The 22667-nt window shown below is 58.1% G+C and overlaps 2 protein-coding genes across 11 annotated transcripts in view; one reads left to right on the top strand and one right to left on the bottom strand.

The window, feature by feature from the left end:
* Window positions 1–8147, top strand: part of CEP164 (centrosomal protein 164) — a 44005-nt gene extending 35858 nt beyond the window's left edge. For all 8 annotated transcript variants that reach the window (XM_068659006.1, XM_068658999.1, XM_068659005.1 and 5 more), the window contains 3 exons: window positions 914–5098; window positions 5454–5505; window positions 6967–8147. In XM_068659006.1, the coding sequence (XP_068515107.1) occupies window positions 914–1013 (100 nt within the window). In that variant the 3' untranslated portion in view covers window positions 1014–5098; window positions 5454–5505; window positions 6967–8147. The remainder of the gene's footprint in view (window positions 1–913; window positions 5099–5453; window positions 5506–6966) is intronic.
* Window positions 8148–10093: 1946 nt separating this feature from the next.
* The window catches only part of DSCAML1 (DS cell adhesion molecule like 1), a 96819-nt gene continuing 84245 nt past the window's right edge, over window positions 10094–22667 (bottom strand). For all 3 annotated transcript variants that reach the window (XM_068659247.1, XM_068659244.1, XM_068659246.1), the window contains exons 17-33: window positions 21295–21535; window positions 20415–20561; window positions 20187–20342; window positions 19016–19155; window positions 17528–17681; window positions 17227–17344; window positions 16957–17120; window positions 16770–16868; window positions 15155–15343; window positions 14467–14754; window positions 14228–14383; window positions 14056–14086; window positions 13738–13856; window positions 13321–13473; window positions 12961–13155; window positions 12413–12724; window positions 10094–10965 (exon numbers count right to left, since the gene is read on the bottom strand). In XM_068659247.1, coding sequence (XP_068515348.1) covers window positions 10511–10965; window positions 12413–12724; window positions 12961–13155; window positions 13321–13473; window positions 13738–13856; window positions 14056–14086; window positions 14228–14383; window positions 14467–14754; window positions 15155–15343; window positions 16770–16868; window positions 16957–17120; window positions 17227–17344; window positions 17528–17681; window positions 19016–19155; window positions 20187–20342; window positions 20415–20561; window positions 21295–21535 — 3117 coding nt within the window. In that variant the 3' untranslated portion in view covers window positions 10094–10510. The remainder of the gene's footprint in view (window positions 10966–12412; window positions 12725–12960; window positions 13156–13320; window positions 13474–13737; window positions 13857–14055; window positions 14087–14227; window positions 14384–14466; window positions 14755–15154; window positions 15344–16769; window positions 16869–16956; window positions 17121–17226; window positions 17345–17527; window positions 17682–19015; window positions 19156–20186; window positions 20343–20414; window positions 20562–21294; window positions 21536–22667) is intronic.

Genomic DNA, 22667 nt, shown 5'->3' with positions numbered 1-22667 from the left:
CTTTGCCTGAGTTTGGTCTCTAATTGCACTCCAGCTTCCTGCAGCAGGTAGGAGGCAACAGCAGGAGGTGAGTGAATCAGGAGCTCTAAAGCATTGAACAGCAATTTCAAAGCCTTAGCCTCTATTTTAGTGTCCAGTTCTGCAAAAGAATGTTGTTTAGTAGTTGCAGCACGAGTGACCTGTTTTTTCCATCTTCGAGCTGTACCTGACAGAGAGTCTCTCTCCCCCTGTCCCCAGTTGTTCTGTGATACACAGCAGCTGGAGCTGGTAACGTGAGAAATTAAAAAATAAATAATAAAACAAAGTGCAGGATGGAGGAGGAGGCAGGGCATGGTGCTGCTGCTGGTGGGATGATCCCAGCCAGCATCAGTGGGTTTGCTGCAGGCAGCCTGCAATGAGGGAGCCATGAGGCAGCTCCGTGTGTGGTGCAGCACCTTGGAGAGGTGGCGGTGCCTGAGCTGAGGCTCGCCAGGAGTCGCATGGACCTGACATGTGGGGTGGCCACATGGCCGTGCAGGGAGGCTCCGGGCTCAGCCTGTCCAGCTCAGTTTTCGGAGGCATCCAGCTGCGTATGGTGGGATCAAACGAGCGGAACCTCGCAGTGCTGTTATTGGGAGTATTTCCAGGTTTGTGTTGTAACAGCATTACGCTGGGGCTGAAAGTATCTCCTTTGCAGTGTACACTGATATTAGCAGCAAATCCCTCAGGGCCTCTGGTAGCGCACGCTGTCCTGAGCACAGTGCTCCTTTGAATTCTGTAATCCCTCTTTAATTCCATTTGACTTGGATGCAGCAGGCTAAAGACAGCACGTGTGCGTGGGGCTGGTTCCTGCCCCTCAGTACCTGTCCTGCCTCCTGGCTCATGCATGCTAATCCCTTGTGTAAGCCACGCTTTTCCTTCACCCAGCTGCCAGACCTCTCTTCCCAGGTGCACAGAAGCCTCCTGCCAGCAGCCCCAGCCTACTTCAGCTAGGACTGGATGAAAACAGACAAATAAAAGTGTACCATTACTGAAAGGTGGGACTCGGTGTTTTCAGGACCTGGAGAGGTGGTAGCTGGGGCCTGCGTAGTCCCCCTAACAATTTGTTGGGGTTTGGTCATACCCAGCCAACGCTGTTCTTTGCGCTCTGCCCTTGAAATAAAGTCTCTTTACAAGAGAGTGGAGGAAGGAGGAAGTGAACTTCCCAGGTGGATTCTTCTAATCCTGTAATGTGTCCAAATATACTTTATAGACTGTTTAATCCAGTGGTGAAATATCAGGGCTTCAATAAATCAACAGTTCTCTCATTAGTATTCTAGCAATCATGAAGCAGAGCTGTGAATCATGGAGGACTTTGAGTAACTGGTCAAGGGGGAGGAGGCGGATCTGTCTGAGACTTTGCTGGAGGAAATGTGTCAGGAAATGAGCCCACGCTGATGCCCCACACATGCTTAATTGCAGGTGAGCCAAGTCATCTGGCTTTTGTGGCAAGTGCACAAGGAGGGGAGAATGAACAGCAAAATGGGTCGAGTCTGGGGATGTAACTGGGAACAGTAGATTGTAACTCTGCAAAATGTTCCTGTCTTGTGGGGCGGAAGCAATAGGAACAAAACCAAGGATGGCTTTCATGGCAGATTTTCTAGAAAAGAGCTCCCTGCTTCCTCCTTTTTCTGCCAGGCTGGCCAGAACTGCACAGCATGGCTGTGCTGTGGGAGCTCGTCTCATGTATTACAAATGTGCTGATGGCAACGCAGAGCAGGGATGGCAAGAGAGCACGGAGCAGTTCCTGCTGGTGCAGGCGCTGTTAGGGCTCTCAGCCTGGTGTGAATGTTCAGAGGAGATAAAGCCCCACCTGCGGCCTTCCCTACCCTGGGGAGAGGGATCCGGAGCTCAGCAGCTGGGGTCTGCTCACACGCAGCAGGGCTGTGCAGGCAAACCTGAGCCTTGGTGCCCAGCCTGGGACCTGGAGCAGCTCTGCTGGGCTGTGGGGAGAGCAGACTCCTGAGGCCACGGCTGGGAGCAAGGCTGAGGGGTTGGGATGCGTTGCTCTCAGATACGAGGAGGAGGCACACCGCTCTGCTCAGCGGGTGCACGTACCTGTGATGCTGGAGGGGCTTGGTGCAGGGCACGGCAGCACCCTGCTGGAACACAGAGCTGCGAGGGGGCAGGTGGTGCTGCTCGAGCCGGTGGGGAGAAGTCAGACTCGGCTTTCATACTGCTAAGTGGGAAAAGTGGTATTTGGTTGTTTTGTCAGCCTTTCCTCCAAGCTGACTTTAAATATTTAATGCTTTAAAAAACGCTGTACCATTTGCCATTTTGTCTGATGAGGAAGTCTGCATTTCAAGGGATCCCATCTGTGAGAAATCATCTTCAAAGTCGTTCTCTCTAGAGACAGCTGATGCAGGGAGGATGGTAAAGTTGCTGTTCTTCACCCTTCAGTGCTGTTTGTGTTTCTCAGTGTGGCTAATGATGCGCAGCAAAGTGAGGCAGAACTCCCCCTCCTGCTTTGCTTCCTGGTTGTTGTATACTGGCACAACGTTGGAACAGTTCATGCTGTGAGTGTGGCAGGGGAATGTTTACATGCAAATAGAAATATATTTTTGATGAACATTTTAAAACTCGAGAAGAATGTCTGTGTTTCCTTTTTTTTCTTTTTCTTTTTTTGCTGGACTCTAAAGTTTTCTGAATTCCTCCTCCCACCTTTGTCTGGGGATCTTCTGGCCAGGCTCCCGTTTGTGGGTCTGACCAGAGGCTTCAGACCTCCTCATGGGTCCTCTAACAAAGCAGGGGTGGTCCTCGTGCAGGCCCCATCACACCGATGTCCTTGCTGAAGGAATCCCAGCCAGCTCGTACTGGCCCTGGATGAATGGGGAGACCTCAGGTGACCACAGGGAACGGCAGCTGGCTGGGGGAATCCCTCCTCCCTAGGAAGGGATGGATCAAAACGCAGATTTCCTGTCTGCTGTGGGGTTTACACCAATCCCTGCCTGCAGGGATGTTGCTTTTAGTTTCCCAGCTCTCAGAGGAACTCCTGGCAGTAGCTCCAGTTGGTTTTGCGATAACCCCACCGTGCTGGCTTCCTGCAGCACGGGCAGGCTGTCAGCCTGCTGGACACTGTCCGCAAAGCCACGTAGCTGAGCCCAGCCTGTGTCCCGAGCAGCGGGGATGAGTGTGGAGAAATGCCTGCTTCCTTAGCAATAATATGTTCTGAAACACGTTTATCTTTCCTGTTGAAACTTGCGATAGCTGTATCTGGTTTTGTAAGCAAATTAAATCAACGTGAGTCTGTTTTGTATGATGGTGACATTTGTAGCTTTATTTTTTCCTTGTCGAGCTGTGCTGTCGTAGCCCTCGATAGCCAGCTGGTACTTACCTTTCACATCTTCCCCTCACTTGTCTCCAGGCTGCTTCATGTTTTGTCTTGTCAAGGTCATTTCTGGCAATTTTTCAAGACCACTTCAGCTCGCTGTAGCTTTATTACCATTATTCTATTAAGTGTCTGGCCACAGTAGCAAATGCAGGGGCAGATAGAAAGCTAAAAACAAAACTACAAAAGCAATTCTTCATGGGGCTTTCAGCCAGCAGGACAGCTTTTCATGGGCTCGTATCCTGCCCTTTTCATACAGCAGTCATCCAGCCCCGTTACGATGGTTATCTCCCTCCTGAGCTTCGTGTCAAGGCTGCGAGGCGGGCGCTGTGCCGGAGGGGACCAAGGCCAGCTCAGCTGGGGCTGGAGGACAGCGGGCAGAGGGGCTCTCCCTGCTTTTCTCTCCCCATCGCTTATTCCTTCCCCTGCTTCTCTCCTTCCAGCAGCCCCGGCACCCCCCTAGCCAGCCCTTCCAGCTGTGCACATTGGCTCTTTTGGGGCTTTATTTGAAATGGTCTGGTTAAAGGCTCAGCTCGCCTGGTCTCAGCACTGCAGTGACGGCTGCCTCCGTGCCCTGCCCGGGGGCTCTCCTGTGCTGAGAGGCTGCAGGTGTGTAACACGGGCAGTGGCAGAAATGAGGAGAGAGATTGTCACCACAAACATGGTCTGAGGCTGTGTGGGGCACACGGCGGGGCTGGGGTGGATGCTGCTGTCCGTGCTGGGCAGAGGAGGGCTGCTGGAGCTGAGGGACAGCAGGCACAGGAGGAACAGCGTGAGGATCTGCTGGCCGTGCAGAAATTGAGCCCAGCCTTTAGGTTTCTCGAGGTGTTAATCAGAGCGGCTGAGTCTCTTGGTCTCCCACCCCGTTCCTGAAGCAGTGACTGTGCAGAGAGCACAGGACGGCCCTGAGAAACCCCCAAATCCCACCAGAAATAGAGATGCCTTCTGGGTGCGGGAGGGTTTGCTGTGATCCTGCTGAGAAGCAGGCCAAGCAGCAGAGGTTTGCTGCGTGCCGTGGCTCTGAGGTGTGGGGGCTGTGTTGGGGTGGGGGTGTGCTGGCCTGTAGGTACCTGGGGAAGAAGAGGATTTGCTTTTCCTGGAATGCCAGCACCATACATGCCGGAGAAATTCAGCGATTAGAAGAGCAAAAGGACAGCGGGTGATTACTGTGCCGGGATGAACACGAGCCCTAAGCTCATTAAGGGGCTTGGAGCCTGCCTGCTGCAGAAGGGGACGTTTCAGTCGCCGGCTCCTCAGCCCGCTGTGCGTCCCTCCCGGAGCTCGGCCCTCCCAGGACGGTGGGAGCCCCCCGGAGCCCCCAGCCATGCTGGCGTCCCTGATGACAGCGCTGTTTTTTGTGGTGAGAGCATTTGGGCAGGTGAGTCCGGGCTGGCCAGGCAGCAGGTAGGATTCGGTGCTTTCGGTCTTATTTCTAGGGGTGTGTTACTCCGTGGGCAGCGCAGAATCCAGGCTCAGCTACTGCTGTGAGCCGAGCTCCCTGCAGCACGGCTGGGGCTGTGCCACGAGCTGTGATCCCGGTGATGCATACACAGGAGCAGCTCTTGGTGGTGTTTAACTGCAGCTCTCGGAGCTGCCCATCAGCTTCTCCCCTGTCCTGCTGCAAACCCTTTCTCCACGCAGCTCGGGACCAGCCTGTTCCGCGAGGAGCCCCTGCCCTACCTGGTGTACCAGCCCCTGCCCTGGCAGATCCAGTGCGTGACACAGAGCCGCCGCACCAGCCGGGACAGCGAGGTGAGTGCTGCCTGCCTCGGCTCCTCTCCTCGGGTGGTCGGGAGAGAGGGCTCGTCTGCTGGCCATCCAGAGCATGGTTAAAGAGATCCTGCCAGCAGTTGTCACAAATCTGGTTTTTGATACAAAGCTCTTCGCTGATTCTCCTTGGAGGACTTCTTACAAATGCAAATTAATTAATCAGAGCTCTGTAATGCTCTTTAAGGGAACACCAGTAAGTATTTTCAAGGTTCCCAAGGGGAATGGGTAGCAGAAAGCCCAGTGGAGCTCGCCCTGTCCCTCACAGCTGGCCTGGCAGGGGCTGCTCCCTGCCTTGCCTGGAGATGGAGCTGACTGTTTCTGTCCTCTACCTTTGCAGAAAGGCAGGAGCTCTCGTCAGAACAGCATCTACTCGATTTCTGGAGAGAAAGGTGAGTGTGGGGCAGGCGGGGAGGCAGGCATGGCTAAGCAGAGGGGGAAACTGGGTGAGACTGGGGGTCATGGCACAACAGGCACTGCAGTACCTAGGCCCTTTTTCCAGAAGATCCGTCCCCGTGACATTATTAGGGGGTATTTGGGAAGTCAGCTTTGTGTGAGGGAAGTCACCCCCTTCCCCCTGCCCCCTTTATTTATTTTTTTCCTTCCCTTCCCATGGCTGCACCTCTGGCTTGCTGGCAGGGCTGTACTTACAGCCAGTTCCCCTCCCCGAGGACACCCCCAGGAGGGTGCCTGAGCACTTCTTGGCCCGGCAAAACCACCCTGAGCTCGTCCCTTGCCCTCCTCTCTGCTCTTCTTCCTAAGCCTGACAGCCCTGCTGAAGTCAAGTGCTCGGCAAATAGGATTTGTCCCCTTCTATTCTCAGAGCGACTCGGCCAGTAATCGGATAAGGGCCGCAACGCCTGGCAGCACCAGGCAGGGCTGGGTGCTGCAGGCAGGGTGCTGAGCAGCCGGAGACCTCGTGGGGCTCTCTCCTTCGCAGTTAACCAGGAGCCCTGAGGGATCTGCCCGCTGCTCCGGGGGGGTTTTGCTGCCCCACGAGGAGGGGAAGGTCCCAGGGGCTTTCTGGGCTGGGCGCTGGGGTCTTATTGATGGGCCCTGCCGGTGCTGAGCCCTGCCGAGCTCCTTCACAGTGCATTTCTCACGGAGCTGTCAGCAGCCCGCACAGCTGGGGGCTTGTTTCTGGAAACACAGAGCAGTAAATGCCCCCAGCGGCTCCCCAGCCTCTGGCATTTGATTTTTGCAGCAGGCAGGATTTACGGCTGACAATGCGCCTTGTTAAGCCGGGCAGGAGGGAGCTGATTCCCAATGTGGACTTTTTTTTATGTATCTTTTTACTTTGCAATTTCTTTTAGGATGTGAATAAAAATGGGTTCAGGTGACATTGGTGAGTTTATACAGCAGCATCTGGCATCAGGATTTCTGATCGCTGCTCGGGGGGTGCTTAGCGGTGACACACTTGGTTAAAAGAGCACTGCTGAGTGGCTTTGATTCAGTTCCTGTTGAATTTCACAATACTTCCCTAATGCCACATTAAGCATGGAGTGGGGAGGGCTCCCATTTATCAGCGTGAGAGCTTTATTGCCGTACAGTGCCGGGCTTTTTTTCTAATCTTATTTGTGCGTGTGAAAGTAAGTGAGTATCATACGTGGTGATTAAACGTGGGGAAGCTGAGGTCTTCGGGGAGTAAAGCTGTGTAAATAGAGGGCTTAGTGCTGCCAGGGAGGCTGGGCTTTGCTTCCCTGCTCCATCTCCCTCTGCTCTCCGGGAGCTGGCGGAGTCGTGGCTTTGTGCTGCCTCTGGAAGCCAGGGCAGGGCTCTGTTGGTGCCAGCAGGAGGTGTTTGGGGCCACCAGCACCGCCTGAGCTCACCCTGACACTCGGTTCTCATCCCAGGCAATGTCACCCCTGACGCCAGCAGCGAGGGCAGGTTCTTCAGCGACCCTTCCGAGAAGGCGGCCGTCACCATCCAGACCCACTTCAGGAGGTACCAGCAGCAGAAGCAGGAGAAGAAGTAGCTGCCTTGCCCACGCCCTGCACCGTCCCTCCTCTTGTCTGTTGTGTTCCCCAGCCAGATTTGTGCCCGTGGTGACTGTGAACCCGCTAGGTAGCTCTTGGTGCATGCACAGCTGTAGGTGCTCCGCTGTTGGCTGCGGGTCGGTGGGGTCCTGGTGGCTCCTTCCTTCCCCAAATAGCACTGCCCCACGGCCAGGGACCACCAGCAAGGGGCTGTTGGCTGGGACCTCAGTGCCCAGCAGCTCTGGCACTTGCCCTTTCCCTGGTGGCAGCACCCCCAGCTGCGTGGTGGCAGGCCCTGGGGCTGCACAGCTGAGAGCTGTTGTGCCCAGCCAGCTGCCCAGCTGGGGCTCATTCTGCTCACAACAGCTCCGTGCCTGCACTTTGCAGCTGGAGCTGGGGTGGAACATCACCTTTCTTCCCTGACCCAACACGGTGCCTACGAGCTGGCTGGGAATGGGGTGCCACCAGGTAAGGGGAGCAGGAGGTGTGCCACGTGCTGGGTGTGAGCTGATTTTTGCTTTTCTCAGGGAGCACTGGGTGGCCTGGCTTTGGAATGAGAGGGAGACTGTTTTTTTAGCAGCTATTTTTGAGTACTGGCTTTCCTAGTGTGCAGAGCTCTCGAGAAAGAGGGAAAAATAAAAACAGAGATAGGAGGAGCAGGACTGGGCCACCGGGGATAGTTTGGGGGGGTGGTGAGGACACTGAGTGTGCTGTGGCACACGCAGGAGGTGCTCAGGGGGAAGGGTTGGCTGCCCGTCTCCTGCTGAAGGCAAGGTTTGGCAAGCACGGCTCGAAGCAGCTCTGTTCCCCAGTGCCTGGCTCAGTGCTGTGCCCAGCTTTGGTGCGTCCCAGGGGAGAGCAAAGCGCAGCGGGTTCACGGGGAGCAGGGGGCGTGCTGGGGGGGTCGTGCTGGGCAACTGCAGGGAGTTTGGGTTCTGGTAATGAGCAACACAAAGCCACGGTCTGTAACTGCTGGGGAAGGTGAAGGGGAGAATTCTTGTGAAGATGTAGAGGAAAATCTGTGCTAGCCGATTACAATAAAGACATGTTAATCTGTTGTTCTTTTTATCTTGCTAATCCACTTACTCTCACAGCTGAGAACACACTTGCCTTTTCTTGCCTCTTCTATTTAAAGTCTGGGATTGGTGTTGCAGAGGTGCTGCGTGGTTGCCTTGCTGTACCGCGGCTTTGGGATGGGGGGGAAGGCTTGGCTCCACGTGAAGTCTGCACCAGGAGAGGGGTTGGAAGTTGAACGTGCACTTGAACTGTTCTTGCAGCCTTAGAAATGTGCTGGTTTGCTTGTCAGCGCTTCCCCCGATGGTGGGCAGAGCCAGGAGGGGCAGGGCTGTCAGCCGGGTGCTTTTGGGGAACCTACAGATGAAGGAAAGGCAGAGTCACCGCTGAGTGCTCACTGCTCGTCTGCCAGCCTCTGGCTCCCTGGGACTGTCCCTTGATGACACCTTGCAGCAAGCCAAATAAACTCTTTGAGGTCCTAAGAGACCGTGTCAGAGCCACATAACATGATCTGCAGCATTAAATTGCCCTGCTCACGTTGTGTGTACAAACGCTGGCCAAAATCCATGCCCTCCTTGCATGCTAACTTGGAAAATTGCCTTTTTTTTTTTTTTTATGTCTCCAAAAACCTGTTCAAATTGAATGAATAAGAAGAACGTGTAGAAGTAAATCCTATTCACAACAGATCTTGGGATTAATATTAAAAAATAAAAGAGGTTCTGCAGAGGGCTCCTACCCCCATTTCGTGCATGGAGAGTTACCGGAATGAGCACCAAAACTGCTGAGAATGGGCACAAGAACTGGTCCTAACAGCTCATTTTCAGGGCCCCCCAAGAGGAAGCAGCTGCCCGGTTCCTGCCAAGTTTCAGCTTCCCTGGGTTTAAGGAGTTGTTTGACTCTGACAAGCAAGGGGCACGGCAGGGGCTGCTGAGCGGTGCAGCGACACCAGCAGGGGCTGGGGCTGCAAGCTGGGAGCTGAGATGGAAGCCTCACGGCAGCAGCAAGGCCGGTCACACAGCCCCGGTCTGCGCTCACTTAAAATCAAAGGCTAGTGGACGTACGAAATTAAATCCATAGTGCTTGAAAGAAGTGGTGTTTAACTGTTATAATCAAGTGGTTTTGTGTTTTGTTTTCTTTTTTTAAAGGGAGGGTAAAAGAGAAAAAGGTAAGTTAAGGTGGAACCAGGTTCCTCTGTTCGCTGTAAGGAAGAAATGAGAAATGGGACCAGAGCGGAACAAGCATGGAGAAGTGCACAGTTGGTTAAAGTACCGGCTGGTAAATCAGAGGCACCGAGGAAACAAAGGCAGGCAGCCGATTAACCTTAAAATAGCAGCAGAACCTCCCCAGGATGGCGAGGTTCTGGTTTGGGGAAGCCCGTTGATCATTCTGCTGCTGTCTTTGCCCTCTCGGGCAGGGGGAGGCTGCCAGCCCGGCGGGCAGTGGTGCTGATGTGCTCCTTGCCTCGACTCCGGCTGCTCTCATCCTTGCAGGTGCTGGGGCAGGGTGCGGTGCTGTGCTGTACTCGGCTGCTCCGAGCTGGTGCAGCCAGGCTGTGGGGCACCGTGCTCCACGTCCCCACGAGCTGTGGCCTGGAGGGAGCCGGGCAGGATCGTGTCAATGTGCTGCCACACGCCCCGACCTGGCGCAGCGCTGAGCTCTGCCGCACATCGATGCTGCACGAGGGGCTCTTGGCTTTGCTTCTTGCCTCGCTGTGCTGCGATGGGCTCACCGCGGTGTGCTGCATCCACGTGCGTGCTGTGCCACCATCCAGGGGAGCTGCTGGTGGCTCGCTGCTCTGTGCCGAGCTGGCCTGTGGCTCCTCGCTGGTGCTGGGGTGCCCTGCTGCGGGGCACCAGCCCGGCACCCTGCTCCCAGCCCTTCCCTGGCTCCGTGGCACCCGGGCTGCTCGCTGTCCCCTTCCCTCCCGCGCTGTCCTGTCCCTAGCCCTGTGCCACCAAGCGCTCCTCCGGCCACTTAAGAAACACCCACATATAAACATAACCTTTATTGCACACAGCGCTGGTTTTTTTTTCATAGAAAAAGGTATTAACACATAAGCATTTGCAAATTGAAGCAACTCCTGCTGTTTTCAGAACAGTAAAATAGCATGCAATGTCTTTGAGACGTTCCTTTGTCAAAACCACCGACGAGATCAGGGAAAAAAAGTCGCTGAGTCTTTCCTTGTGCCCCTTTCAAAATGATGTGAAATATATATATATGTTTACATATATATTATATTTTTTTCTTAATCTGTAACATCAAATTCTTTGTGCCCTGGTTTCTTTTTCTGTTTGGAGAAGAAGAAAATAGTTTCATTTATACAAAAGAGTTCCTTATGTACAAGTCCGTGACTTAAATAGAAATAGCGCCGGGGAGGAGCTGAGTCCGTGGCGGTGCCCGCGCGGCCCTACACCAGCGTGTAGGACTTGGAGTAGGCGCCAGCCCCCTGTTTCTGAGACCTGCCCACGCCCGACGTGCTCATTTCTAGCAGCGAGTCCCGCGAGCCCCCCACTTTGGAGTGCGTGGGTGCGCGCGGCTCGGCGGGGGCGGCGGTGGCGGCCGCGGGGGGCTCGGCGGCGGTGGCGGCGGGCGCAGCGGCGGCGGTGGGCGCAGCGGTGGCCCCGGCCGAGGTGGGCATGGGGAGAGTCCTCTGAGGTAAGGTGGTGGCGGAGGTGGGGGGCGGCAGCCCCGGGGGCTTGGTGCCGGGCTCCAGCGTCAGGTGCCGGGCAGGCGGGTGGTAGCCCCGGGCCAGGTTGCGGATGGAGGCTTCGCGGGGAGGCACCACCGGGCACGGCTCGTGGGCGTCGGGCTTGCGGAAGAAGGCCTCCGACTTGACGTAGAGCGGGAGGTTGCAGTAGTCGCCTGCAAGAGGAAAGGGGGGTGAGGGCGAGGTCCTGAGCAGGGACAGAACTGAGGCTGCTGGAGCGCTGGGGCCGTGCCGTGGTGACACCGTGGTGCGCACTGTGCTACGGCTGGGGCGCTGCGCCTGGCGGGTTTCACTACAGGCAGGGTGGTGATAAAAAAGGGACTGACCAGTAATAATTATCATGGTGTAATAGTGCATTTTTCAATGCCATGTATTGGAAGGTCCCAGACAAGGACTCGTGCCACCACCTCTGTGCCACCACCTCGGCCACCTGGCAGGTGTTGAGCTCATCCAACAGAAAAATGCCAGATTTGGTGGGTTCAGCCATGGGACAAGCAGCTGTGGCTCAGCCCCCTGTGTCACCGCCTGGCTGTTTCTTCACTGTGTATGGTCAGCTTGGAAACCTCTGGCTACGCCGGGAAACATCTGGCTGCAGCTGTGCAGCATCTGGAAACATCTGGGCACATCTGGTGGCACAGCTGCCAGAAACATCTGGCTGCCACTCTACATGGATCTGCCCATGCAGCAGTTGTACGGCTTGCAAACATCTGCCCACATCTGGAACCAAAGTCCAGTGGTGGCAAACACCTGGTCACCTCTGTGCCACCTGCAGCACCCGGCCACGTTTCACCAGGGCTGGTAGAAGCCGGCAGAATCTGTCCCGATCTCATAGATTTGGAACGATCGTGACAGATTCTGCTAGATTTAACATAGGAGGAGATATTTGCCATCAAGCATCAGATCTGGCGGATTCCACTACACTCTGTTAACGTCTCAGATAATCTGCTGCAAGCTTTGAAAAATCCCCGTTAGAATCTCCCGGAATCTGGCAGAGGGAGCGTGCAGCAGACTTAGTCAGAACCTATTACTCCGTTAGGTTGCCAGAGGTTCGGACACGGTCTGTCAGGATCTAATATATTTGTTTCATAATCTGACAGAGCCACTTAAAAGCTCGTAGGATCTGTCAGGATCTATTAAAACCTATTAGACTGCAAGAGATTCTGACAGATTCTAAAGGATTTCTATAGATTCAGGGGTCCGACAGATTGTAATAAAACAGTTTTGCAGAGTTGATTAAAATACGGGAGGGATTAACAGCTCCTGATATCCCGTTGGGTCCTGTCTCAAGCTCCAAATGTTCTGCTGGGTTCTACCAGAATCTCTTACACCCTCCTGGCATGCACCAGAAGCTGACAGGGCGTATTAATGTCAATTACAGGCTGACACAACCCGACAGAGTCTGACATGAGCGTGCTACAATATACGGAGAATTTGGATTTTTGTATAAATAAACGCACAGAAACCACGGCAGTAAAACCTGGTTACTGCGCAGGGAGGGAAAAAAGGATCCAAAAAAAGGATTCCTTCCCCATCTCCTCTCCCCGTCCCTTTGCAGGAACCACCTGGTGGTAGCTTTGTCCTTGTGCCCGATGTGCTACGTACTCTTGCTGGCGCGGTGCGGGATGGGCACGGCCACGCTCTTGCCCCGCTCGCTGTCCTGGGGCTTGGGCGGGGAGGCGGTGAAGCGGCAGATGCCGGGCTCCGAGGGGGTGCTCATGGAGGTCATGCTGTCGGCGTTGTCGGTGGTGCCCGTGGTCATCTGGTCGGAGGAGCTGTCGGAGATGAAGCACTCGGTGATCTCGAACTTGGCGTGCTGCAGCTGCTCCTCCAGCTTGGCGTGCTCGTAGGCGCGCGCCAGCTCCTCGTAGGTGGACGAGGCGCTCTCTGTCGACACCATGCTGTTCCGGCCCTTGTCTGCGGAGGGAGAACACATCAGGCACCTGCCTGCTCCGGGGCTGATGCTGCCTGCCCTGCTCTGCTTTGGGGAATGCGTCCCAGCTGTGGCGCACGCAGCCAGCCCTCCCCAGCACCCCCTCGGGGCTCAGGAGCCTCCGGCGAGGACAGAGAGATGGCAACAGGGCCCTGCCCCACTGCAGGGCCCTAATATTGCATCCCCTAATATTGCATCCTGACCCTGCAGCGCCTCGTACCCGTGTCCTGGGAGAGGCTGGCGCTGTAGCTGTCGCTCTCGGTGACGGTGATGCCGTGCTGCGAGCCCACCGTCCGCCAGTCCGAGGTGAGGGTGCGCGCCGGCGTGGACGCCTGGCACTTGGTGAGGGTCCACTGGCTGGAGTAGCGGTTGCGGGTGCTGTGTGCCGACTTGACGCTCTTCCTGGACACGGGGTCTAGAAAATGATGGTGAGGGCACGTTGGCTCGGTCAGAGCCACCTCGCCGCAGCGCTCCCTGCTCCCTCTGCCTTGCCTGCAGCTGCTTTTGGCCACGGCAGCACCCGGGGGGTGCCCAGCTCTGTCTCTCCCAGTGCCCCCAGTGCCCCCAGCCCAGCACTTACTGGTGCCCGGGCGTATGTCTGACATGTCGATGAGTGGCCCCGTGTTCTGGATCAGGGCAGGGTGGTGCAGGGACACGCCTGTGCAGAAGCTCTGCGGGTTTACGGCTTGGCTGAACTCGGTGTCCGTCACCGGGATCGTGGCTTTGTCGTCTCCTGCGGGAAGCAGCAGCGGCTCAGAGCACTTTCCGTAGTGAGGTGTTTGTCGTAGCTCCCTGCCAGCCCCTTCCCAGCTCACACAAGGCATTCCCCAGCTGCTGAGGGGCACCTCCTGTGCCCCAGAGCCTCCCCAGATCTGCCCCCAGACCCATGGGGCTGTGCCAAGGGGACAGTGCAGGGATGGGGCAGGCTGTGCCCACCCCCAGCTCTCATCCCTCTGCAGCCAGGTGCTGCTGAGGGCAGGGAGGGCAGGGAGCTTACCCAGCTGCTTGATGCCCTCCTTGTCCTCGATGAGCAGCTGCACGCGGGGGATGTCGATGTGCAGGCGGGGGCCCTGCGGGGGGCCCTTCACCGGCGTGTCGAAGCTGCGGTTGTTCTTGCTGCGAGGTAAGAGGGGACGCAGACCCGGCGATTACTGGGGAGAGCCCCTGTGGCTCGAGCCTGGCACGGGCTCAGCGGCTCTTCCCCAGCCCCTGCACCCCTCCGGTCCCCCCCAGCGCCCTGCGAGCAGCCAGCTGGGCTCCCAGCGGGGCTTTACGCACAGCCCAGGGCTGCCAACAGGCTGTGAACGGGACCCACCTGATCAGCATTTCTGCCAGGCTCTTGGCATCTGTAGGGATGGGGAAAAAAAAAAGGAGGGTTGGGAAAGAAGGGAGCTTTTTGAGACCTCAGCCGTAACACGTTGGTATAGATGGACACAGGTTTGGGGCCCCGTCCTGCAGGCAGTGCCCCTGAGCTCGGCGCCCCTCACCTCGCAGCCGCTTCAGCCGCTTCTCCTTCCTCTTCTTGCGGATGATGAAGAGCAGGGCCACCCCCAGCGTGGCCAGGATGACGGGGCAGGCGATGGTGAAGAGCTTCTTCACATCATCCCCCTCCCCTTGGGCCGACTTGATGGGCGGGATGGTGCCTGGAACGGAGGCGGGTGGGCAGCCAGCACTCCTGGCGTGTCCCCCCCAGGCAGCACGGCCCCCGGCCCGGCCCCCCACTCACTGCCATCGTAATCCAGCGTGGCGAACTGCGTGCTCTCGTTGCCGCAGCCGGCGCTGTTGCAGGCCTTCATGCGGAGCTCGTACCAGGTGGCCTCGCGCAGCTCGGTCAGGAAGAGCTCCCCGGAGCTGTTGGTGCGCAGGCTCTGCCAGCCCCAGTTGCCCTTGGGCCGGTACTCCAGGACGATGGCGGTGATGGGGCAGCCCCCGCTGCTCCAGCCCTGCAGGTTCAGCCTGGCGTGCGTGGAGTTGATGTGGGTGAAGAGGTGCTGGTCCTTGCTGAAGGAGGGCTCTGCGGGAGAGGAGCCGTCAGCGTGCCGCTGCGGAGACGGGGAGGAGGCATCCCCCTTCTGCCGGCACCCCCGTCCCCTGCTTTTTACACCAGGACAAAAATATAAAGCCAAAAACAGCAGAGGAAGAAGCAGAGCAGGGAGGAAAAGGGCCCTGGGGTGCAGCGTGGAAACGTGGAGCTGCCCAGCGAGAGCACGGCGGGGAGCCCTGGGGCCTCCCAACCAAAGCAGGCTCCTTGGTGCTGTGGCACGGTGACGTGTGATGGCAGAAACCATCGGCCAGGGCAGAAATCCCTCATCTCTGGTCAAAGCCACTCACTGCCACCTCCTCGCCAAGGATAGCGGGGTTTATCTGCCCCCAGCCAGCAGTAAATCCCAGCTCCCCCCCCCCGCGGGGCTCACCCCTGCCATGGGTCTTGGCCTCGATGATCTCGCTGATGCGGCCAGCCCCCACGCTGTTCTTGGCCGCCAGCTTCACCTTGTACCAGGTGCCGCACTTGAGGCTCTCCAGCTTGAAGGAGCGCTCCGAGGAGCTGATGAAGACGTCCTTCCACTCCTCGCTGTTGTCCACCGAGTACTGGAGCACGAAGCCTGGGGGGGAACAATGGGGATGGTGCCTGCAGCCGCGGCTTGGGGACAGCACCGAGCTCCTGCAGTGCCTGCACCCTCCCCAGGAGCCCCATCCCCGTCCCCATCTCCATCCCCAGGCTGGGGGCAGCTCCTCTGCCCGGTGTGAGGGGCTGCAGGGAGCAGCTCGTGGTCTGTGCCCGCATCCAGCACCGCCAGCACGGCACCAATTACTTGTTTGTGCACGGGCGCACGGGGAGTGCGAACCGTGATTGATTGGTGCGAGGCTATAAAGGGAAAGGCAGAATTAACTAGCTCCCTTGGGAAGCTGCTAGGAAGTTGCTTCTGTCATCGAACGCCGCCTCCCTTCACATGATTAAGAGTATTAGGAAGCACACCCTGGCCTAGATGAACAAACCTGTTACGCTGCCGGCAACGAGACGCCTGGTAGCGGCTCTCCGGGCTTTCCCAGGGAGAGGCAGACGTGTGCAGGGCAGCTGGGACACGGTGCCGCAGTGCCCAGCACGCCAGCACGGCACAGCCGCACTCACCCGGCGCTGGATGTGTGCCTGGCACCGGCATTGGGCATGGGGACACCCGCGGAGCCAGGACGCGGATGCCCTGCAGCAGGCACGTACCGGGCCCGACCCTGTTGCTGTGGGAACCACGGCTTCGACTGCTCTGACCTTTTTGGCTATGCAAAAAATCCCCAAATTCTGTGCTGCATCACCGAATTTGGCCATTCTTGCTTTTTTTTTTTTTTTTTTTGCCAGTTCCCCAGCAAAAACAGCAGGCAGGAGCGGGCTTTGTGCCGCTGTGTGTGCGTCAGGAGCCGAACCCAGTGTTGAGCACTGCTCCGGGGCCTCTCTGCACCTGCCTGAGCTCAGGCACCCCGTGAGCACAGGACGGGTGTACCTGGGGCTGCCCCAAGGGCTCCGTCCCCCCACTCCCATTTTCCCAGCCCCGCGGACGCCCACCCAGGCACCCCGCAGCACCCGGCACCCCCGGTGCCTGCCACCTGGTATTTATTTGTTTAGTAGATGCAGCATGTTTTTAATATTTCTAATCCAATTATAACCAAATTTATCAACAGAGTCCGTTGGAGTGAAAGGCTGCTGGCTGGGGAGATTTGCTTGTAATTACTTTCATGCTTTTAATTAATTGTAAGCGAGGTCTCCTTCCCCTCTCCCTGCTCCCCCCTCGGTGTGCAGCTGTTTCAAAGTATAATTCATTAGATGAATCAGAGCAGAAAGGAGGCTCTGGAAAGCAGGGCTGGTCCTGGAGCCCTCCTGAAGCCCCCAGCCTCCCAGGGACGGCAGCCACGGGGCACAAATCCTGCTCTGGAGGGTTCGGATCCACCCCAGCGCTGGGAGCCACGGAGCCACCACTGGGGCTGGCCCTGGCCACCAGCACCTGAGTAATTAGCGATGTGCCCTTCGTTATTTCCTACCTCGGATGGAGCTGCCCCCGTTGTCCCCAGGGATCCAGGCCAGCGTGATGGACGAGGCTGAGGTCTTTGACACGGTCAGGCGCGGCTGGTCCGGGGGCACTGGGGACAGCGCAAACACCCGTGAGCACCTGCCCCAAATCTTCTCCCCCCGTCACAGCCGGCGCCGCGCCCCGCCGGCGCCCCTCACCTTGCACCAGCAGGTTGATGATGATGGTGTCAAAGCCCCAGGTGTTGGTGGCGGTGCAGGTGTAGTAGCCAGAGTCCTCGGCCTTCACCGAGCGCAGCACCAGCGTGCCGTTCGCCTGGATCAGCCGGTGGCCGTCCACCGTCACGGGGATGGCAGAGTCCTCGCTGCCAGGAGGGGACAGCGCGTGTCACCCCGGCACAGCACGGGCATGGGGCACCCGGCACCGCTCCCTGTCCCGCGCCGTGCCGGGGGCTGCCCAGCACTTGGTACCTGTCCTTGGTCCACTTGATGGCGGGGACGGGCTCCCCCACCGAATTGCAGGGCAGCCTCACGTCCTTCATCCAGGGGGTGGTGACCGTGCCTCCGAACGAGATGATTTTGGCCGGGGCTGGGGGGCAAGGAGGAGCTCAGCCTGGCGGACCCCGGGCTTGTACCGAGAGCTCAGCCCCAAAGCACTGCTGGGGCAGGGGACACCCGGGGCCAGGACGCTCGTCCCCACAGCGAGCTGGTGACCCCAGCGTGTCCCCTTTGCCAGGCACAGCCTCTTGTAGGGTCCCCGTCCCCCCCGTACCTTTCCCGGCCGGCTCGATGGTGACCTTCTCGCTGATGTTGCCGCGGCCGGCGGAGGTGACGGCGGCCACCCAGAGCATGTACTGCTGCCCGCGCTGCAGGTGGGCGATGCGGTAGAAGAGCTGCTCGGGGCTGGTCTCGTACTCGCTGGGGGCCTGCGAGGGGGGCAGGAGGGGGCTGTTTGTGGGCTGGCTGCCGGCACCCCCAGCATCCCCACGGCACTGGTACCAGCACAGCCCCACCGCCAGCAGGCTGAGCCCTCGCTCCCATCGCCTGGCCAAGGGCAAAGGGGGTCCCCGGCACCCTGCCCCCCACCCGGCTCTGCTGGAGGTGCTGGGCTTTGCTCCCCAGGAGCCGTTTGGCCCCGCTCGGCGTTCCTCAATGCCCGTGCGAGCCGGCTGGTGTCGTCATTTCTCCAGGGAGCCCAGGCCGGAGCGCAAGGAGCAGATGGCTGCGACGCCGTGGTTTGTGCCAGGGACACGAGGCTGCCCCGGGCTGCAGCGGGGCACGGGGCAGGCCCCGGCCGGGCAGCCAAACCCCTCTGCAGGGGGGGCAGTGGTGAGGTGGTCCCCAAAATCCCCCAGGGGGTTGTCTCAGCATCACCCGCAGCCAACACAGCGACTGTCCCGGCCCCGGGGGGGGTTCCCCTGGCACGGGCTGGCTCCCAGCCCCATGACGAGGTGGTGCATAAACCCAGCCGGTTTGCATTGCATCGGGGTCACAGCTCCCTGCCCAAACCACGCCACGGGGGGAAGAAGCACCCCGAGAGCCCCGTCCTGCTGTCCCGGGCCTGTTGGCATGAGGCAGGGGGACAGGACCCCGACCCCACAGGAGCTGCTGCTCGGGGTGTGTGGACGCGTTCCCTCTGTGCGCACACGGCCACACGCAGGCAGCCGCGCACCCTTGTGGGGCCCGCGGATGTAAGCGTACCCCACAAGCAGACACCTATATGAATATTGTATAGTATACATAATTTTTTTTAGCCAAATGACAGTTTTGACAAGATGCCAAGAAAACAATATCGGATCCCAGCGGTTTTACCAGTTGCTTTGATGAAAAGATTATGTTGCCCTGGAAACCAGAGGCTCAGATAGTGAAATGAGTTTGAGAAGGAGCTTTTGATAAGCACCAGTCTGCAGACCTCCCATCAACCTCTCCCTCGCGAAGGAGGGATGGGACCAGGTTTAATTTCTGTTTTATTTTTGGTCAACTGCTTACATGTTTCCCCTTCTGGAGTGAGTGAGGAGTGGGGGAAATGCCGGCAGGAGGTGAGAGGGAGTTGATGGGACTAACAGAGCACCCACGGGGGCCTTTCCCCAGACCCCCCTGAGCTGCCACAGGCCGGAGGCACGGCCCCATCTGCACCATGCCCCTTGCAGCAGCTGGGGCAGGTCCCTGCAATCCTATTCCTGCCTCCTGCCAGGAGCCCCACATTTGCCCAGGACACCAGGGCACGGCCCCAGCCCTGTCCCCATCCCCGTGCCCTCACCGGCTGCCCCGAGCCGGGGCTGGAGCAGAAGATGGTGTACTTGCGGATGATGCCGTTGGGCTTGGCCGGGGGCAGCCAGGAGACCACCACGCTGCTGGCTGAGGATGGCACAGCCTTGATGCCAGCCGGGGGACCTGGAACTGAAGGAGCAAAGCTGGGGCCACAGGAGGGACCCGGGGGCCCCTTGCAACCCCCCTGCCTGCAGGACAATGCAGCCGGTCCTGGGTCAGGGCCACCTCTCCACGGGTGGCTCTGGCCCCCTGCCCACGTGAAGGCTGTTGGGTTAATTGCAGCCCGGGTTTAGAAGCAGTGATTGGCTTCTGGTGCCTGGCTCCTTAATCCGCTAAGTGCCCAGCCTCAGCCTTCCCCTGCCCAGCTGCGCTGCCCCAGCAGCTGCTGCTTCCCCGGGCGGCTCCTGGGCAGGGGCTGCTCTGCTATGGAGATAATGGCATTAAAGTAGGGCAGGCAGGGGTGTAAATATTTAAATATCTGCACTTAAGGAAAAGAAAAAAAATAAATAAAAAGGGAAATGTGGTGCCGTGGCTGTGCACCAGGGTTTCCCTGCACACCCACAGCCGTTCCTGCGCGCCCCTCGCCAGCACCCACCCATGGGCGCACCCGGCCCTCCGCAGGCTCGCTGGCCCTTTGGCGCCTTGTGCCTGGATTACAGCGAGCCTATCGGCCTAATCAGCCCCACAACATATGTCTGCCCGCACAACCTCTGGCAGATTGCAGCCTGCGGTGGTCAAAAGACAGAGCAAGGGCCCTGGCAGCGTGTCCGAGCCATAAACCCACTGCCCGCTGAGCGGGGCGCATGCGCCAGCCCTGGAGGCAGCACCCACAGTGCCGGGGGCTGGGGGGCTGCAAGGGGCAGCAGCGGGTGCAGGAGCTGCAGGGGGACACCCTGGGCTGGGGGCTTTGGGGTCAGGCCTTTTGCACAGCCAGCAGGAAGAAAAGGCTGGAGGAGCCTGGCTCCAGGGGCTGCAGAGCTCTTCTCTTTGTGCCTAGCCAGTGGCTCCTGCAGCTTGATATTCTCCCATCTAATTAACACATAAAACTGTGTGCCAGGGGTTTTTGGGGAGCCGTGCAGCCCCAGATCCCACTGCAGCTCCCCAGCTGCGATCCCATTCCCGGGATCCCAGGGGCAAGCCCCATGGGCAGTGCCACTCACTGTCCTCCTTGGTCTGGATGTAGAGCACGCTGCTGCGGACGCCGTCACCAGCCTGGGTGTACGCCAGCACCTGCACGCTGTAGTTGGTGAACTTCTCCATGCCCCGCAGCTCCACTCGCTCCCGCGTGGTCGTGATGTTCTGCATCTCGCCCCACTCTGCGGGGACAGCGCCCGTCAGCCCCACACCGCCACCCCCCGCGTGCCGCCCCGTGCCCCGGGGGCGCTCACCTCCGTCCATGTAGAGGGACCAGAAGATGACCCGGTAGCCCTTGAGCACGCCGTTGAGGGTGCTGCGCGGGGGCTCCGACCAGGAGATGACGGCCACGTCCGACGTGATGGAGATGGCCCGCACGTTCTCGGGGGGCTGGCTGGGGACTGAGGAGGGGGCGGTCAGCAGGAGGATGATGCCGGCACCTCTCCCTTGTGCTCACCTCCAGGAGCTTTGCCCCATGTCCGAGCCGCCCCGTATACACCCACCAGGCTCCCCAGCACTGTGGCTCTCCATGGGACCCCTGGCCCCAGCCCCATTGCCCGTCTCCCCAAGCCCCTAGCACTGATCCTGCCTCCAACAGGCACCTTGCTCCTTCCAGACCCGTGCAGCCACTGGGCCCCCAGGCACTGGGGCTACTGGGACACGCTGCACTTCCCAGTGAGGGGCGAGCGGGAGAGCTGGCTGGATGCGAGGTAATTAGCTCCCATTGCCCCATAAGAGGTAACTCTAATTTTTATGAGCGTTTAAATGATAATGCATCACCGTAACGATCCTCTTTGAAAATGATTATTGTTTCATATTACTTAGGTGTAAAAATATAAGCACCATGTAATTAGGGACCGAGTATAATAAACTAATACAGATAGTCCGTTTGAACAAAATGAAGGTAATATAATTACGGAAAAGACACTATTGCTAAAACAGGGGCCCTTGAATACCCCAGGAGGAGTGCTAATGTAGCCAGGAAATGAACATGGTTTGACAGGCTAACGAGAGCCTTAATTAAGTATGAAAAACTGCTGAGCAAACGCGCTGCAAAACTTTTTCCTCTTGTTTTGAAGACGCCTGAGGCTGCCCACGCCCCCGCCGGGTGGAAACCGTCCCCGGCAGCCTTACCGTCCTCCAGCGTGGTGGCGTTGATCTCGCTGGACGACGGCCCCGTCCCCGCGCGGTTGAAGGCCTGCACCACCACCCCGTACTGCGCAAACTTCTTCAGGTTGTCCAGCGTGTAGACCTCGCTGTCCCCCGTGGCCTTCATCTCCACGATGCTGTACTGCCCGTTGCTGCCCGGGCTGTTCTCCCGGTACCCGATCTGGTAGCCGCGGATCACCCCGTTCTGCAGCTCCTTTTTGGGGGCCTGATGGATTGGGGACATGAGACGGGGCGATGTCACGGCCCCGGCTCTGCGGGAGGGGAGGTGCAGGCGAGGCAAGTCCTGCTCCTGCTCATACAGAGGATGGAGGACGAGGTCTCCTTGTCATCGGCACAGCTCAGGGCACACAGAGGATGGCCTCGGAGAGCCCTGGGCTGCTCGGGCATGTAGGAAGAGTCACAAAAGTGCCACCAGCTCCTTTAGGGCCACCTCAGGGTTCCCAGCAGGAGGTGATGGGCTGAGCGGGGCCCAAGTTCCTCCCTCCCCATCCACCTCAGCTCCCCAGCAGGAGGGCACGGCCCCGAGCTGCCTTAGGAAAGCACGAGGCCAGGTTTAAATCAATCTTAACAATATTCCTCTGAAGCATTAAGAAATCAATAGGGTTGATTGCAAATTTATGTTACAAAGCCAGCGCCATCCATCTCTCTGAAATACTCCTAAAATGAACTGACTTATCTTTCAAGTGAATCTTATTTTTCATTAATCTGTTTTTCAGGACCCGAGAGGAGGGGGGAGAAGCTGGAACCCCAAATTTATTGACTTACCAGTTCATTCTGAAGTCCTAACTTTATAATCAATTTTATTTTTCATTATGCACCTTCTGAAAAATAAATCTGATTCTGAACTTTATTGATCTGTGCTTGAACAGTTTGCAACTAAACGTCTCAGTTTTTCCATATTTATCCTCTCTTTCCCCGTGGCCCCCCGTGGATATCCTATGAGATAATTAGCTTGTTATCAAACATGATTAATACGGACCCTGCATGATGCAGCCGAGCGCACGCCCAGCCTTCAAATTTTCATGATGTCTCAGAAATTGTCCCGGCCCGTGTACCTCCAAGGAAATGTGCTGGTCCCTGAGCAGCCTGCCCCATAGGGCTTGGGATGGGGTTTGCACCAGGAGCCCTGTTTGCTCCGTGTGCCCAGCACCAGGGCTGCATTTGGCACAGCACCGATTGCGCTGCCCCATGGGCACGTGGCTGCTGTGGCTCCATCCCAGGATGAGGGAAGCAGCAAGGCAATGTGCCCAGCACGGGGAAGGAGAGCTGTTTTTCTCCCCCATGCCCTCATGCGTCTTTGTGCTGCGTAAAACTGCGTGGCCAAGGGAAGCCCCAGC

This window comes from Anas acuta, chromosome 23, assembly GCF_963932015.1.
Source record: "Anas acuta chromosome 23, bAnaAcu1.1, whole genome shotgun sequence".
In the NCBI taxonomy this organism is placed as follows: Eukaryota; Metazoa; Chordata; class Aves; order Anseriformes; family Anatidae; genus Anas; species Anas acuta.
The sequence above is the reverse complement of the archived record's forward strand: the minus strand, read 5'-3'. Positions and strand labels throughout refer to the sequence as shown.